Source organism: Phalacrocorax aristotelis, chromosome 10 (assembly GCF_949628215.1).
Source record: "Phalacrocorax aristotelis chromosome 10, bGulAri2.1, whole genome shotgun sequence".
NCBI lineage: Eukaryota > Metazoa > Chordata > Aves > Suliformes > Phalacrocoracidae > Phalacrocorax > Phalacrocorax aristotelis.
This window is the reverse complement of record NC_134285.1, coordinates 21,687,132-21,702,551: the sequence shown is the minus strand read 5'-3', so window position 1 is coordinate 21,702,551 and position 15,420 is coordinate 21,687,132. Positions and strand designations below refer to the sequence as shown.

The 15,420-nt window shown below is 42.3% G+C and overlaps 1 protein-coding gene across 2 annotated transcripts; it reads left to right on the top strand.

Moving 5' to 3' along the window:
• The first annotated feature begins 403 nt into the window (after positions 1-403).
• Positions 404-15,023, top strand: DCAF4 (DDB1 and CUL4 associated factor 4). 2 transcript variants are annotated; one of them, XM_075105732.1, is made up of 14 exons: positions 404-476; positions 1,272-1,387; positions 2,983-3,080; positions 4,848-5,005; positions 6,464-6,546; positions 7,190-7,292; positions 8,285-8,428; positions 9,094-9,143; positions 10,429-10,508; positions 12,121-12,216; positions 12,327-12,424; positions 13,134-13,310; positions 13,517-13,631; positions 14,615-15,011. In XM_075105732.1, exons 2-14 carry the CDS (start codon positions 1,278-1,280, stop codon positions 14,806-14,808), a joined length of 1,506 nt encoding a protein of 501 aa, XP_074961833.1. In that variant the 5' UTR covers positions 404-476; positions 1,272-1,277; the 3' UTR covers positions 14,809-15,011. The 2 variants fall into 2 exon arrangements, with proteins under 2 accessions (XP_074961833.1, XP_074961832.1); XM_075105731.1 differs by lacking the exons at positions 404-476; positions 1,272-1,387 and having other exon boundaries at positions 2,975-3,080; positions 14,615-15,023.
• Positions 15,024-15,420: the final 397 nt, after the last annotated feature.

Here is a 15,420-nt window from a genome sequence, read left to right as displayed (position 1 = left end):
CCACCCGTTCGCCCCCTCAGCCCAGTGCCTCCCCTCGCCACAAGCGGGGTCCGAGGCTGCCCGCCGCCCAGCAGCACGCTTCCCGTCAGGGGCCCTCACCCCTCAGCCGCCTGAAGGCTGCCGCTTCCCACCCTCCATTACCTCCCTACCGTGCTAAATTATTCCTTTTCGCCAAAAACTCCATACCCTCACTCTCCTCGACCCGGACTTTATTTACAAGGCCCAGCCCGCCCCAGCCCGCAGCGTCCCCGCCAGCAGCAGCAGTAGCCGCAAGCGAGACCCGCCCCCACCTATCAGTCGCTGTAGACCCGCCCTTCTGCGGGGCGCACGCGCCGGCTTGGTCTCCTGCTGTATGGTGAATGAGGCGTCCGTCAAGCGCCAGGCGCGGGTGAGGGCCAATCAGGCGCGCCTTTCGGGGCGCGGGCGGAGCCTTGGCGGCAGGGTGGAAGCGGCGAGGCGCAGGGCGCAACGCGGAGGTGATGGGCGGCCTGGGTGCGGTGGTTGGGGGTGCGTGGTCGTCGTGGCGCCTCCGCCTCATGTCGGGTTTAGCTTTAGTTTTAGTTTCAGTGCGGCGGGGCGAGCCGAGCCGAGCCGAGCCGTGGGGGCTGATTCCGGCCCGGTGGGAGTGAGGGAGCGCCTGTAGCGCGGGCGGGCAGCGGGCCGGGTCGCCTACAGAGCCGTGTCCGGGTGCGGGTTGTGGGCTCGCCGGTGCGGCCTGGCTGCCGTGCGAGGGGAGCCCCCCGCAGCGGGCTGCCGCGGGCCGCCTGTTCCTACCGCCCTGTCTCGGGCGGGCAGGCAGGTAGGCCCGCGGCGGGGGTGGGCAGGCCGCCGTTGGTCGCTCCGGTTTGTCCCGGCGTTGAGGGAGCCCCTGCGCTTGGGCGGGAGCGTTTTGCCCTGGAGAGCCGGCGGTTGGTAACAGCCGGCTTCAGCTCGGCTCTAGGACCCCGACCTACGAAGGCGAGAGCTTAGCAAGAGGGTGTTTATTAGTCCTCCGTGCAGGAGGTGCTCGGCGCGTACCTTAGCTTTTTCAGCGGCCGGTGGTGCAGGTCTGCCTTTCTTTCCTTTTAAGATCTCATGCTGTTTGGACTTGAAAGTGTTTCCCTTTAAAAGCAAATTATTTTCCTCAGCGTGCTTCCTTGGTTTTTGATCTCTAGGCCACCGCAAAGCTATTTAAAACTGGTTGAAAAGAGGCTGTGTTAAGAGATTATCTTGTATGTCAGACCGTTCCAGGCAAGTAGCATTGAAGTATGTGTGTAAATTTTGCTTTATAGGTAGAAATGAAGAGAAACTACAGGAGAGGCAAAGAAAAGCATGGTTGGAACAATCGCAAGCACGGCTATTGTCCCCATCGGTACGGAAGACCCAAACACAATAACCATACTGAATGGCAAGTATATGCAGCTTGTGCTTAGCATGGGTTAAGCCCATAAGGTGTCTGTCTAGAACTGGTAGGGTTGCCACCTGAAAATCTAGTGGACAGTACTTCTTGTATATCTGTCATCCCTAGCGGGAGAAGGATTGCATTAACTTCTGGAAATTTGTCATATATTCACAGCTGTATATTGATTTTTAAACTGAGATGTGGCTCCGTTAGCTAGGCCATTCAGGTGTGCCTGATTGTCTGTAAACTCTTCATCAGTATGCAAAGATAGTTTAGGCAAGAAAAATGTTTGTAAGTGCTTCATTTCACCTGCCCATGTATTTTATGCCTCAGTGTCTACTAGTTAAAAATTCTCATTAAAGGATCTTCCTGAAAGTTTAAAAGCGTGTCAAGTTATATGGTAATAACACCACTTCTAGCGATCAGGAAACTGAAACAAGGTCTCAGGAATCCTTGAAAATGGATTCTTTAAGGAAAGTACATTTTAAACTTTAGAATTTATATTTGCCTGTGTTTGAGCTATTTTTATGACTCTTTCCCGTGTGCCTCTTGCAGGAATAAAAGAGGCTAATCCTTTGCTTTAATACTCTAAGCATCTTTTAAAATGTATTTTTAGAGAGAAAGGTACATGCACATATATATGAGTTGTCCTGTTAGTTGTATTTGTGTAAGAAAAGTTAGAAATGCAAATGGGCCCTAATTCAGTGAATATGGAATGAAAAAGATTTTATTAAAAAGCTTTAAATTGAAGTGTTTGGGTTTGGTGGCGGGTTTTTTTCCCCTTGTAGGTCAGTTATGTTCTTTAACTATTTTCAAAGATGTATAAAAAAACAGCAGGAGAACTGGTATTAGAACTAGATCTTCTGTGTCATTTTGTTTTCAGTAAGTTATGACTCTTGCAAAACATCTTGGCCTCATGCTTTTAAGATGACATGTAATAAGACCTGTCTTAAAAAGTGAGAACTGTACAGGCAAGTCAGAAAATATCCCAGTGGAATTTTGCTCATCAGTAGTGAATGTGCCCATTTAAATTACTTCAGAAAGAAGAAAACTCTGGGTGTCCTGTTTACTACAAAAGCAGAGGCTCTTCTTTCTTGGAGTTTTCATTAAGCTTTTGTTTATTTTGCAAGTCCCTGAACCTCATCAAAGAAATTCTTGTCATGAAGAGAATGGTAATATATTTTTGACCTGACATCAGTGTTTTTACCTGCGCCGTCTCTCACTTTATGCTGTGAAGACTTACATGCTTTCAAGAGTGGGCTTTTCTTCTAATCAGTGGTTATGGTAAAATGCCCAGAATTAATCTTTCACTGAAAAGAGTTCAAGGCACTTGCAGAATTAGCAGCCACCTCTAATGTTCTCGCAAGTTAATTAAGGGTTTTAAGATGTTGCTATCTCTAATGTTATTGAGAGGTTTTTAAGCTGAGTATTTTTACTGTTTTATTTTCATTGTTTAGTGTGTGGTGATACACACAGTGTACTTATCACAGCCCTGCAAAATTTTACTTCGTTAATGCCAACAAGATGTTTTCTAGATTCTTTGTGGGAAAGATGGGTAGGACAACTGTGAGCCTGTCTTGAAGGCAACGCTGATTTTTTAGGCCAGAACAGGAGGAGCCACAGACCGCAGTGAACTCAGGCCCCAGCAGCAGTGGCGATCCTTCTTCATCCACTTTAACACAGAACTCTGCAGTACCAGGTAAGAAACCATGTTTATGGGTCAAAAATCAGTGTCATTATGCTGCCTGAATGAAAAAAGTAGTAGTAGCTGCTTTAATAGGATGGCATTAAAGGGGCGGATACAAGCAGTAAAGTTTGTAGAGAGAAGTAACATGGGGTGATACAAAAAGATGTGGTAAGTGAGGCTCAAAAGGGCAGGGCCTAATACACTTTCAGGTCCCCAAGTGCTTCTCATGTTTGAAATCTTGTGTGCTTAGCGAAGTGGATATAAACTGAAAAAAGATAATTCTGTTTCTCCCTCCAGAAATGTTGCTTGGGAAGAAGATGAACTTTGTTTCTTTTCTTTTGTGTCCTGAAGATGTTTATAAAATATATTTTTCAATAAAAACATGAAATAAGAAAAGAAGAGAGCATATGAAAAATAACTTGCATCTACTTAGTCAGTATTTTTAGAAGACACAACAATCCACCACTTTGGGCCGGGGGGGAGGGAATCATCTGTCTTTACAAAAATACACTGAAGGCATAGTCTGTAAGAAGTACGCTCTGGCTAAATGTTTGTTCGTCATCAGGGAGTTCACTGGTGAAACCAGACTTGATGCAGTAGCAATGCTATCGAGGAAGATATCCTGTTTGCATTCTGTTTTCCTGACTCATTAAAGAACCCTAGCAAAAGCTAGGCCTGTGGGAACATATGTTTCTCCACCACAGGAGTTCTAAAACACCACTGACTCTATAACCTCTTAACAACAGAAGAATCCAGAGTTTAAAGGGACCTTTTTAGTATATCACCTCTTTGTGCTTAAGAGGTTCTGAACATTAGATGTATCCTGCAAGACATTTATTGCTGTAAGTTTAGATTCTGTATATTAAATGCAGTGCACTTTATATTTTTGTTGACCTGAATAAATCTTGGTCACTTGTTGCTAAGCTGAAACCTTGAAGACGGGCACAAGGAGCTGAACTGTAAGCAGCAGCAGCAAAAAGAGGTTACTTCAAATACAATTTCTGGTTGTAGGTAAAGGTTTAAATAAAACCTCTTGAAAAGAAGATGTTAACACTCACATTTCTAACTAAAATCCCTTGTCTTGAGGCAATGTACCATTATGAATCTATCAAAGTATTTTGCCTTTCTGTCTCTGAATTTACCTGGGCAGTGAAGCACTAAAATTGAATGTTTCTCTCATCCCAGTTCATCTTTGGAGGATGTGGAAGGCGGAAGAATTTGTGTTGTCCAAATGTACTCTTGATTGTATCTATATCTCTCCTACGTGTTGAAGAAAAAGTGGCTTGTTCAGAGAAGTGAATCACTATTTTCGTTTGGGTGATACCTCATTGTCAGTGATTTTTGGGTGTAGTTTTTTTGTTGTTGTTTTTTTGAGGTGCGTGTTTGTTTGTTCAGGACTGTCCTACCATGTCTTTTAACCAAGAGTGTCTCTCATGATTGATTTATAAAGAAAGGTAACTTGTTCTGGAGCAACTCTTCCTCTGTGCTTCTCTCATCTGTCTGAATTTCGTCTTGGTCAGTGGTGACACCCCTTCGGTACCTGTGTAATGGCACTGCGTTTGAAAGCTATAAATAATCTTTTTCTTTTCCTTTAAATTGCTGTCATCTAATCCTAATCTGTGTATCGTGCTTGGGACCTGCTTGGGAGCAAGAGCTTTGAGCCTCGTGAATCTGACATTCCCGTGAAGATGTGGGATGTCAAAGAGCAATAAAGAAACTTAGTTATTCGCTTGATTTTGCCTGGGTTTTGCCACTTCTTTTTTTTTTTTTTTCTTTAAGAACTGCCGGGATTTTACTATGACTCAGAAAAGAACCGCTATTTTCGCCTACTGCCTGGACATAATAACTACAACCCACTCACCAAGGAGAGCATTCAGTACAAGGCGATGGAATGCAAAAGACTGAGACTCTTAGAAGAGGAAGAAAAACAAAAGAAGGTACATTCTGGAAAAGATTGCAATTAGTCTTTTTTTCTACCCTGGCCCAGGACAGATTATAAGGTACAGCCTTTCAATCCTGACTGTGGTGCAGTTCCCTAAACTGTCTGAAGAAATGATAATTTCTTTTTGCTGAGAATTTATAGTCCTTCAAGCCTTTTGTTTGGCTGTTCCACACAGGAATGAAAGCAGGTCATTACAGACAGAAAACTTGTAAAGAGACAGGAGCTGTGCTTAGAATTGCAGATTGTCTGACAGTTACACTTGAGTCAGGACATTGGATGCCAGGTTTCAAATCCCTGCCTTCAATTGGCAAAGTGGGGTCTTGATTTTGTTTTCCACATTTTATATATTTACTGATCATATTCCTGGACTCTGAAGAAACAATGCTAATGATATTTTGTGGAAATAGCTTTTTCATGAAGAATTTTTTTGGATGGGTAGAATCAAGGCGGGTCTTATGTTTACGCCTGGAAAACCTGTATGTTTTTCTTCATAAGTGTTACAGCAGAGTTAGTACTGATGCTGCATATTGGTAACTTGGGTAGAATACCTAACAAGGATGGCTTTTAATTATCTGAAAGCCATGTCTTATAACTTTACAAATCAGAGCTCAGCTTAAATGTGCTGGCATTCGGAAGAAGCGAGCAGTATTTTTCTCCATGGGTAATGAAGTTCTGACTTCAACCAGCCATTCAGCTCTCTAGTCTTCACTGTGAAAGTGCTGCTGTTGGTTTGGTTTTGGCTTTTAGTTTTTTTGGTTGTTTTATTTGTTTCCATGAGCAGTTTAGGCTTAATAGATACTAAGCCGCTGCTGGCCACGTTGCTGTTGATGGGAACTGTGGATATACATCTCTTCTCAAAATCTGGCCATTGAGTCAGACATCTGAATTAGACTCCCAGATAAGGACACTTTGATTCTTAAATACTTGCTTTGTCGGAGTGTTATCAGAAAGATCTCTTACTCCATAACTCTGCAAAGTTCTCTGCTTTGGTGTCCCCAGAAAGCGTTGCTGTGAAGTTTTAAAAAATGATGAATGGAAAAGTAGTTCAGTGCAGCAGTAAGGCTGCGTAGTTAATAGCAGTCTTGTGATAGAGTCTTGCCGTATAGTAAGAATTTAAGGTGTTATAGTGAAACCAGAAGGTGAATTCACACCTCAAGTTGGTACTGCTGATTATGTCAAGCGAAAACAATGGCTGTTGTTTTTCAGGTTTTTTTCCTTCAGGTTTTGTATTTACAGAAGCACCCTGCATCTCACAGGAAAATATTCTTGTCTCTCTTTTGTCTCCTTACTGTAGCAGTGCTGGAATGTGTTTTATAGACATTCTGAAAATTTTAATGTATGTAGGCTAGAGGAAAAAAGTTACCTAAATATCCCAAACATCTAAGATGCCCAGCCATGTTTGAATCGTAAACAAGCAAATAACTGAGTACACTTTCATGTTACTCCCTTCCAGAAAACAACAAGGGCTGGACTGAACTCGTCTACACTGTTACAGAAAAGGCAGCTGGGTTTGCTCAGCTCTACAAGTTATTGCAGGTACAATGATTTACTTTGTCTTCTGTTTCCAATACCAAGTTCTGCTTTTAGTGCAACTGTTCCTGCCAGGGTTTTTTTGCATTTCTTACTGTTCCGCTTAGGACGAAGAAGAACATATTACTTACAGTAAAAAAAAAAAAAAGTTATATTCTTTTATAATCAGAATACTAAAGTGATGAGAATTCAAATGAAGAGGAGGTTTCCCAGTGCGGATAACTGGGGTTTAAAATTCCACATTTTTTTTTCAACTTATGTTGTTTTGCCACATTGTGCTTTATGAATACAAAGCAGCTTTCCTTTGGATGAATGCTCTTCTACTGAGGTGACCGTTCCCCCTGTCCCCCATTAGAATTGTGATGCTCGGATTCAGTAACAGCGCAGAAGGCAAATCATTTTCTATGTTGTTGTTTCTGCTACTGAAGATGTACTGGAGTTCAAAATAATGGGATGAAACTCCAGGAACGTGGAAGATACAGGTTTTATAAGTGAAATTGCAGCCTGCTAGTTGTTCAGACATTTTATCTTCTGTGATTGAGAAGCAGTTCTGGATAGCCTATCCAGAATTATTTTCATCAGCATTAAACCTGGGCTTACCTGAATTATTCTCTCTTCTCCCTGTCCCCCCCCCCTGCTTCTTTTACAGGCTGGTCCATGAACTAAAAGTGAACTGCATGCAGAGGAGGAAGATAGAAATTCACAGTCCAGATTCCTCAGTTGCTGGAACCAATAATTTTAAAATAATTGTGGTATGTTATGAAAACTGTTAAGTCTTTAGGATAAAGAGAGCTCATATCCAGTGAAAATTCAGGATCTTGTAATCAAATACCGTAGGTCAAATTTTGCTTTCAAAGATGCATTATTTCTGGTGTGTCCATTCTCAAAATCTGTGTTCGGTGATTTTAAATAGGTAGGAGGAGGCTGTTCCTTTCCTGGAAGGAAAATGGTGAAAAGGTTGCATATGAAAGTGACTTGTTTGGTTCGTTGGTTTTTTAAGCTGATCAACACATTCTCTTTGAAATTAACAGGAGTTGAGTGGATAGTTAGTGTGGAGCCGGGGTGGGGGGAAGTGGGGAGAATTAAGAGAAAGAAGAAGAAATTGGAAGAGAAGAATTTGGGGAATGGCAAAGTATGTGGTCCACAGAGTCTATGTAAACATCATCATTAATGTTATATCTCATGATCTGAAGGCAGTTTCTATGGGATTTGATGGTACCACATGTGCAGGAGAGCTCTCTGGGGCAAGTATCTTCCATAACCTATGTAGAAACCTCTGCAGGACCGGCTCCTGGCCTCGTAAACAGAGCACTGTATAGGTAGCTGAAGCCAGAAGGGAGTGAGAAACTTAATATCATAAAAGTTAAAATGTAGTACCAGCCTTTTTGCTGTGATCCAACAGCAGAATTCTACGTTCACTTTTGATAAGATTTAAATTTTTGTTTTGAGTCCTCTGCCAACACCAGTCTGTGCTTTCTAATCAGCCTGAGTAAGTGTCTAGAACTGATATAATTGGAAAGAGTATTTATCGTTACTCAAGAACTAAACCCTTTTCTTACTCATGTTTTTATGTGCATGCATATAAAAAGGAGTTGGCCACTGTTTTTAAGAGATGAATGGAAGCGGATGATGTTAAAGGGATCAGAATTAATGTCTTGTTTCATTTTAGACCTAATGCAGCTCCTTCAAGCTGTTTTTTTCTGTAAGTTTGCAGTAAGTGTGACCAACAACTTTTATTTTACAGGCAGATGTTGCTTGTGAACGGATATTCACTGTGAATGATGTAGAGCATGGAGGATGTAAATACGGTATCATCAACCTCAGTGGTTTGGGGAAGGAGTCTCTCACTGTGGAGATGTATGACAACCTCTACTTCACAAACCGCAAAGTACTGTGGTCTGTTCCTGCTTCCTTTGGTTATTGCATGCTCAGAATGCTGTTCCTTGGGAGGCACAGGTGGAACTGCATGAGGGTTGGGGAGGGGGTTAGGAGGGGAGGATGGAAGAATCTAGCAATATGAAGCTTGGATAAATGCACAATCACAGTAAACTTCTCTCTGGAAGTCCTCAGTATCAGTGTGAGTTCTCAGGAATAATACACTACAATTGGAACGGAAGGCTATGTAGAAGTACCAGCTTCCCAGGGTAGTGCTTGCTTCGGGGTTGCACTTGGCCATAGCTGACAAAACTGGTCAGTGGGCCAGAAATTACTAGGATTTGCATGCTGCTGCTTAAACACATTTTCCCTAAATTATTTTTATCCTTGTACATGAAGAATATTTAAAACAGGCTTTCATAATCTCTTCATGCTCAGATTCCTTTAAGGATGATCCCTTAAATAATAGCATGTGCTTGGAGTCTGTGCTTGGGCAGACTTCTCAATGCTGTTCCGTCTCCCTCACTTAAGAGGAGTATGAGGCTAAAATAGTCATGACCCATTACTGGGCTATTTAGTTGGCTAAGGAAGTGTGTTTTATGTCATCTTTGCGTGGAAATACCCTTTCATGAGTTGAATAAGAGATCATAAAAATAGTATGTCTTCTTGTGTCTGAAGGTGAATTCTGTGTGCTGGGCATCATTGACTCATCCAGATTCCCATGTTTTATATCCTTTTTTAAAAAAGCAAAATTTCTGTTCAGCTTTCACAAGTCTGCATCATGCTGCGCAGAACAACTGACTTCCAGGAAGACACCTCATATAGTTGCCCCAGAAATTTAAGTTTTCTGGAAAACAGAGAAAGGTGTTGGAGCTAGTGAGATATACGGTTCTGTTGCAGATATATGTAGAATTGCTCCAGTGTGATAGTAGGTGAAAGACTATGTTCCCTGCCCTGGAGAATTCCCACTTCATTAATAGTGTAGATGCCATACCCAAAATTACCTGATGTTAAGAAATTGGCTGGGGCAAAAGAATAAGAGAAGGAGTTAGGCAACTACCTTTCTCTTTGAAGTGGACTTCTGTGAAAGTGGGTTGGCTGGTTGCTGTTGTAAACCATCCTGTTATTGGCTGGGGCAAGAGGAGAATGGAGCGATTCACTGGCGTCATGCTCTGTAGCTTTTGGAGCATGTTCTGCAGATCTGTCTCAGGAGAAGAGGAAGGTTGATAGTGCAGTAGAGGAAGCAGTGGTGGACAATGCAGAGTTCAGAATAGAGGAAGAAAAGGGGATTTTAACGTGGGAGATGGCAGGCAACAAATGTGCCAGTAAAGTGCAGAAAGAGAGAGGAAATTACATAGAAAGGTATGTAATGGCTCGTGGGAAAAGCCAAGCAATTCAAGACTGATCCAGGAGGTGGCAGGAGTTCATCAGGCTTGATCACAGCTGGTTAGTAGGTGGGGATTGTTTGGTTTGGACATTTTGTGCTTTCCTCTAGTAGTGTCACAGACTTACCCACTGAATTTGAAATGCAGCTTTCAAGTCCTGCTTATACCTGGTATAATCTTTAGAAAGTATTTTAATGTAATCTAAGCTGAGTCTTCCTTGCCTCCCCAATGTGTGCTCTCCTTTTTCCAATTTATCTCCATGAAAAACAGAATTATATTAACGCAGTCTCATTAGCATGTAAAGATGAGTAGAATGATCCTTGTACGCCATGTGTTTGGCTTGGGTTTTTTTTCTGCCACTAGAAAGATGCATTAGTATTCCTCTTACCTTGTATTTTTGGCAGTGAAAACATACAGACAAGAATGTGGGAGTTCTTTCTAGCTCTTTCCTATGAAAAAAATGAAGAGTCAAGACTTAATTCTAAACTGTAAGGCACATCAGAGGTCTCTGAGGGAAAGTATTGTTTGCTGTGGCTGTATCAGCATCTTGCTTTTCCCAGTTATAAATGTTAGGCAGGTTGTTCCGTTCTAGGGAGGAATCTTTGTTTTCCTTAACTCACTTCAGCAAGCTGTGTCTCATGGGAATTGCGGAAACACCAGGCTGTGCCAGTCTGCTTCCAGCATCATTGTTCAGCAGCACTAACCCAGGTAAGGTGTTTCTGTTGTTTTGGGTTTTTTTTCCTCCAGTTTTCGATAGCAGTTATGAGACCAAAAGAGCACAAAGGAAAGATTATTTCCACACTTCAGTAGCTGGTGAGACATTTGTATTATTGTAAAACTTAGAAAGTCTGAAACAGTTTAAGAAGTGAACAGATGAAAGAACTTACCTTAAGAATTGATTAACAAGCAGTATTCAAAGAACTAGTTTATTTTTAGCTGATGATGATGTAGAAGTTGACTTTGGCAGGCGAACACCTCACTTGTAAATGTTTGGGATTTTTCATGAGTACTTTGGCCTGTAACTAATGCTCAGAAGCTGCACACAAGAATTACTCCAATTTCCTTATAGGCTATCTAGAATCATCACGGAATCCCTTCTCATAGTAGCTACTCAGGTATGCTCAGTGGATTAATCAAAGGTGGAGAGCTGGTAGATGTCTCGGCCATAGCTCCTTGCACAAGCTCATGCTCAGTTGTGTGTAAGCATGACTGATTTAGAGAATCCAATGTCTTAAGTCAGATGGCAGTAGCTATATCTTTATATATTTTTGTTCAACCTTATTGGGAGCAGGACTTTATTAATTGGACTTTCTTGATAGATGCCAGAACCATGCTTCATGTCAAACGTTGCAGTCCTCTAACCTGGTTTCCACTCAGACATGATTAGTTAAGTTTATTCAGACAGTCTCTGATAGATAAGAGTTATGGACCTATGTTAAATTTCTAATGTCATGCTATCTATGCAGCCATTAAAAAAAAAAAAAAAAAAAAAAAAAAAGATGTGTAGCGTTAGCATGAACTTGAAGAGTCACTGAAGATGGGTGGCTACTAGGCCGGCACACCCAATTGCTCTGTAGAACATTTTAAACTCTTGACCATAATGAGATGGCCCAAGTTCCACCAAAATCCTCCTGTATAGTATTTCCGATTGACTGTTTTAGGTATTTCCAAGTTTCTTGACTTAATTCACTCTCCTAAATTGTTGGTTTGTGGGAACCTTGCTAAGTAGATGCTAGGAGCAACATAGAACCTAACCTGCCTAAAACCATGTTTTAAAGATGTCACCTGTGCTGCCTGACATATGTGTGATCATGGTGGATGTGCCACAAAGGAAGTGAAAACGGAGGATTTAAATTTTACGTCAGTGAGTAGACTTTGTGCAGGTGCTACATGAGTAAGGGTCAAATCTAGGGTATCATTCCTTACTCATACCATTTGTTTTTTAAATAGGCAGGCCTTACACTTACAAGACTTACAGGTTAGTCTTTAGCTAATCTACACTTGCAAAGAGCTTACTTAGTGTTGCGAGGCAGGTGTTATTTTTCTCTTTCCTGCCATGGTCAGCCCTCTGACTAATGATTGTGAGAGGTGGTGAAATTTTCTCATCTGTCTATGAAGACTGTCAGTCTTCAGCTTATAGTCATGAGATCCCGCTCTTGTTTCCCGTCTCTTGCGTAGCACAGGGACACTAAATGGGTAGCATTTTTCTCTGCTTCAGATTGAAATGTTGAAAGAAGTATGGAAATCCAGAGAAGCTTTCTGAGTTATAATCCTGTCCTAACATCTTATGGATGCTTCATGTGTTGCTCCTCTTTCCTAGGAGACCGACCTGGAATGCTGTGCAGCTTCAAGATATCCACGGCCTGGTCCTGTGCTTGGTGCCTGAATCCCCAAGCAGACAACTGCTTCAGCACAGGTGATCTGCAAGGCTAGCAAGCCCTTCCATCTCAGTGAGAAAGGCTTCTTGTATTATTCTCCCGCTGCTATCCAAATCACAGCTAAAAGAACATAATGTCTCTTCCTTAGGCCTGACACGACGAGTTCTTGTGACCAATGTAGTGACAGGGCATCGACAGACATTTGGAACCAGTAGTGATGTATTGGCACAGCAGTTTGCCACACAGGTAAAATGAACCATACACCCCTCATTTTTTCAGAGCTCTGCCTCATTTGTGGGCTCTTTGTTCTGTTTGTGATAGGACTCATCATGCTGTATGTAAGGTTGTGATTACAGTTACTGTTGGATAGCTGTTCCACAACAGCTCGTGGGCTCTGATGCTTGTACGCAGATGAATAGTGAACAAAAAGATAACTGATTTCAAACTCTGGGGCAAGAGGTGATTTTTGTTAATTGTACAGAGGCAAAAAGGAAATGAAGGAAGTACAAAGAGCACAGTAATAATGTGGTGTAAAATTGTTTTGGTTTTGGCAAATGAGCTTGTTTTGTTAACACTCAGTGTATTGTCTCCATCAAGAAGAAAACCCTTATAACATACTAATGGGCTTGTTCCCAAAGATATAGTGAGAAGGGTGAAATCGGAACATGAGAACTCCAGTACCTGTTTTGCTGTTATGTCAGACTTGGGTTCCTACGTACTTTACCTGTAAAAGTTCAGCTAGGTAAATAATTGAGGTTTGCATGGAACTAATGAGTTGCTTGATGAAAAATGTTGCGGTGTGTCAGAAAAATTCTGTTTCTTAATGCCTGTGTTAATAAAATAATTTTACACCTGCACCGGAGAGCTCAAAAGCCTGACATAGCTTTTGTCTGTATAACTTGTAAGATCCTTTCAGATGTTACATAGTATGCTGCTTTCTCTTGGATTCTTCCAGACCCCGGTGCTGTACAATGGCTGCCGATCGGGTGAGATTTTCAGCATTGATGTGCGTCAACGCAACCGCAAGGGCCAGAACTGGAAAGCAATTCGTCTCTTCCATGACTCAGCAGTTACATCTATTCGCCTTCTTGAGGCTGAACATTATGTTATGGCAGCAGATATGGCTGGAAAGGTACGGTTTGGTGGTGTCCTGGGTATTCTGTTCCTTTTAGTATCTGGGCATTGACAGGTGCTTATCCCAGTCCCAAGGGTGGATCCCTGTTCTTTGTGGCGGGTAGGATGGAGCTGGGTGGTCGTCCCACATATGGGACCATCAGCCATCAAGTGCTCTCTGCTTTGTTAATATATCCTCTTTCAAACAATTACTTCCACTTGCAGATAAAACTGTGGGACCTGAGAACAGCGAAGTGTGTGAATCAGTACAAAGGTCATCACAATGAATACGCTGTTCTCCCTTTGCATGTAAATGAGGAGGAAGGACTTCTTACCGCAGGTGGGTTGATTTCCCCCCCCCCCCCCCCCCCGCCCCTACTTGTAGAGGGCATGGCAGTGATTTTCTTATGCCTGAGGAGTGTTTCTTAGCTACAGCTGCTGGAAGCTGTAAAGCTGTTAATTCTTTAAAAATTCAGAAGAAATTTAGCCTTAGACATACTGTAATACACTCTGAAAATTAAGAAATAATCTTACGAATGCACACCTACTGTAATCACTCCTGTTTAGTGCCTAACGGCTTCATCTGCTGTGTCCTGCAAAAGTCCCATTATCCCTTCTGCAGTGTCTCTCAAAAGTAGAGCAGAAAACACTTGATTTTTTTTTTTTTAATTCATGGAAACAAGGTGTAAATGGGAGACTTGGTGAATACTTTATATAAGAGACTAAAGACTCTGTGTATGTTCGTTTGGTGCTGAAGGGGGTAGTGTGGTGATGGCCTGAAGCACTGGCGTGTAAGCATAACTTCTTGTAAGCTGTCTGCACCACTCAGGTTCACTTTGAATATGCTTGGCTACAGTCAGAGATTTTTTTCTTCTTAATTTCATTTGGGGTTGGGGGAAGGAGGTTACAAAAAATGAAGCAAAGTATAGCCAAGTTTCACAATGTCACTGTAAACATAGTGGCCTTCTCTCCCTGGATTTGTCAGTAAGTGACAGAATAATAGGAATAATTCTTGTTAATTTGACAATGAGTTTTTCTCCCCTTTTTTTTGGCTAAGGAACTTGATAATGAGGCAAGCACTCTAAATAGTGATTTATCATACCTTTTATTGTCTAATAGGAGATGCACATTTTTCCCACTTTTGCAGTATTCAGTGTACAATTCTGTTTTGTAAAGTACTGACAAGCATTTTGCCTCTTATGTGTGTAGAAATGGCCAGGGTTTTTTTCCCCGTAGACCTTCTGCTTCTGTGGTGATGATCTTGCAGAGCTATGTAAAGTACTTTTTGTGTGATGGTGAATTCTGGTGTCCTTTCCTTTCCAGTCGGTCAAGATTGCTACACCAGAATTTGGAGTCTCCAAGATGCCCATCTGCTTAGAACCATCCCTTCTCCCCACCCATCCTCCAAAGATGCCATTCCCAGTGTGGTGTTTTCTTCCAGACTTGGGGGTAGCCAAGGTGTTCCTGGCTTACTCATGGCTGTCAAACAGGATCTCTACCACTTCTCCTATAACTGACACAATATTCTCCTCAGACCTGGTCTACAAAGCTGCCAGTCTATACATGACTTCAAAATTCTTGCACCAGTCACCATGCTGTTGAGTCACTATGTGCTGCTGTTGCATCTGCTTTACCCATGAAATTCGGAACCTCCTCCAGCAGGTTCGGCTGCGTACATCAGATGTGTACACACCCTGTAAATAAAAGCCGAATGCTGGTTAACTTCTTGGGCCATATTCAGTCTCTCTGAAATCTAGCTATAAGCTTTGAAAAGCTGGTAAACGTGCAGTAAGGGCCTGGCTCACGCCAGTCGAATTTGCTGTCAAGAGGCTGCTCTAACTTAATCCTAGTTTGGTCATACAGCCACTTAGCTATGGTTACATGAGCAAGTTAGGCTGGTGCAACAGTGGATTAGCAGAGTGAAGCAGCTAGTGTCGAGAAACTGATGCTAGAGGTGTCCTGGGGCTTTGTTTGGAGCAGCTTTGGACAGGGTTCCTCTGTCCGCTCCCTCTGCTACACCTAGGGTTGGAAGCAGTCCAAGGAACAGGTGTTTACCCACTCATGCTGCCCGTCCTTTGAGCTGGGCCGTGTTAAACTCTGTCCTTTTCAGATGACGGTAGTGCACTGCT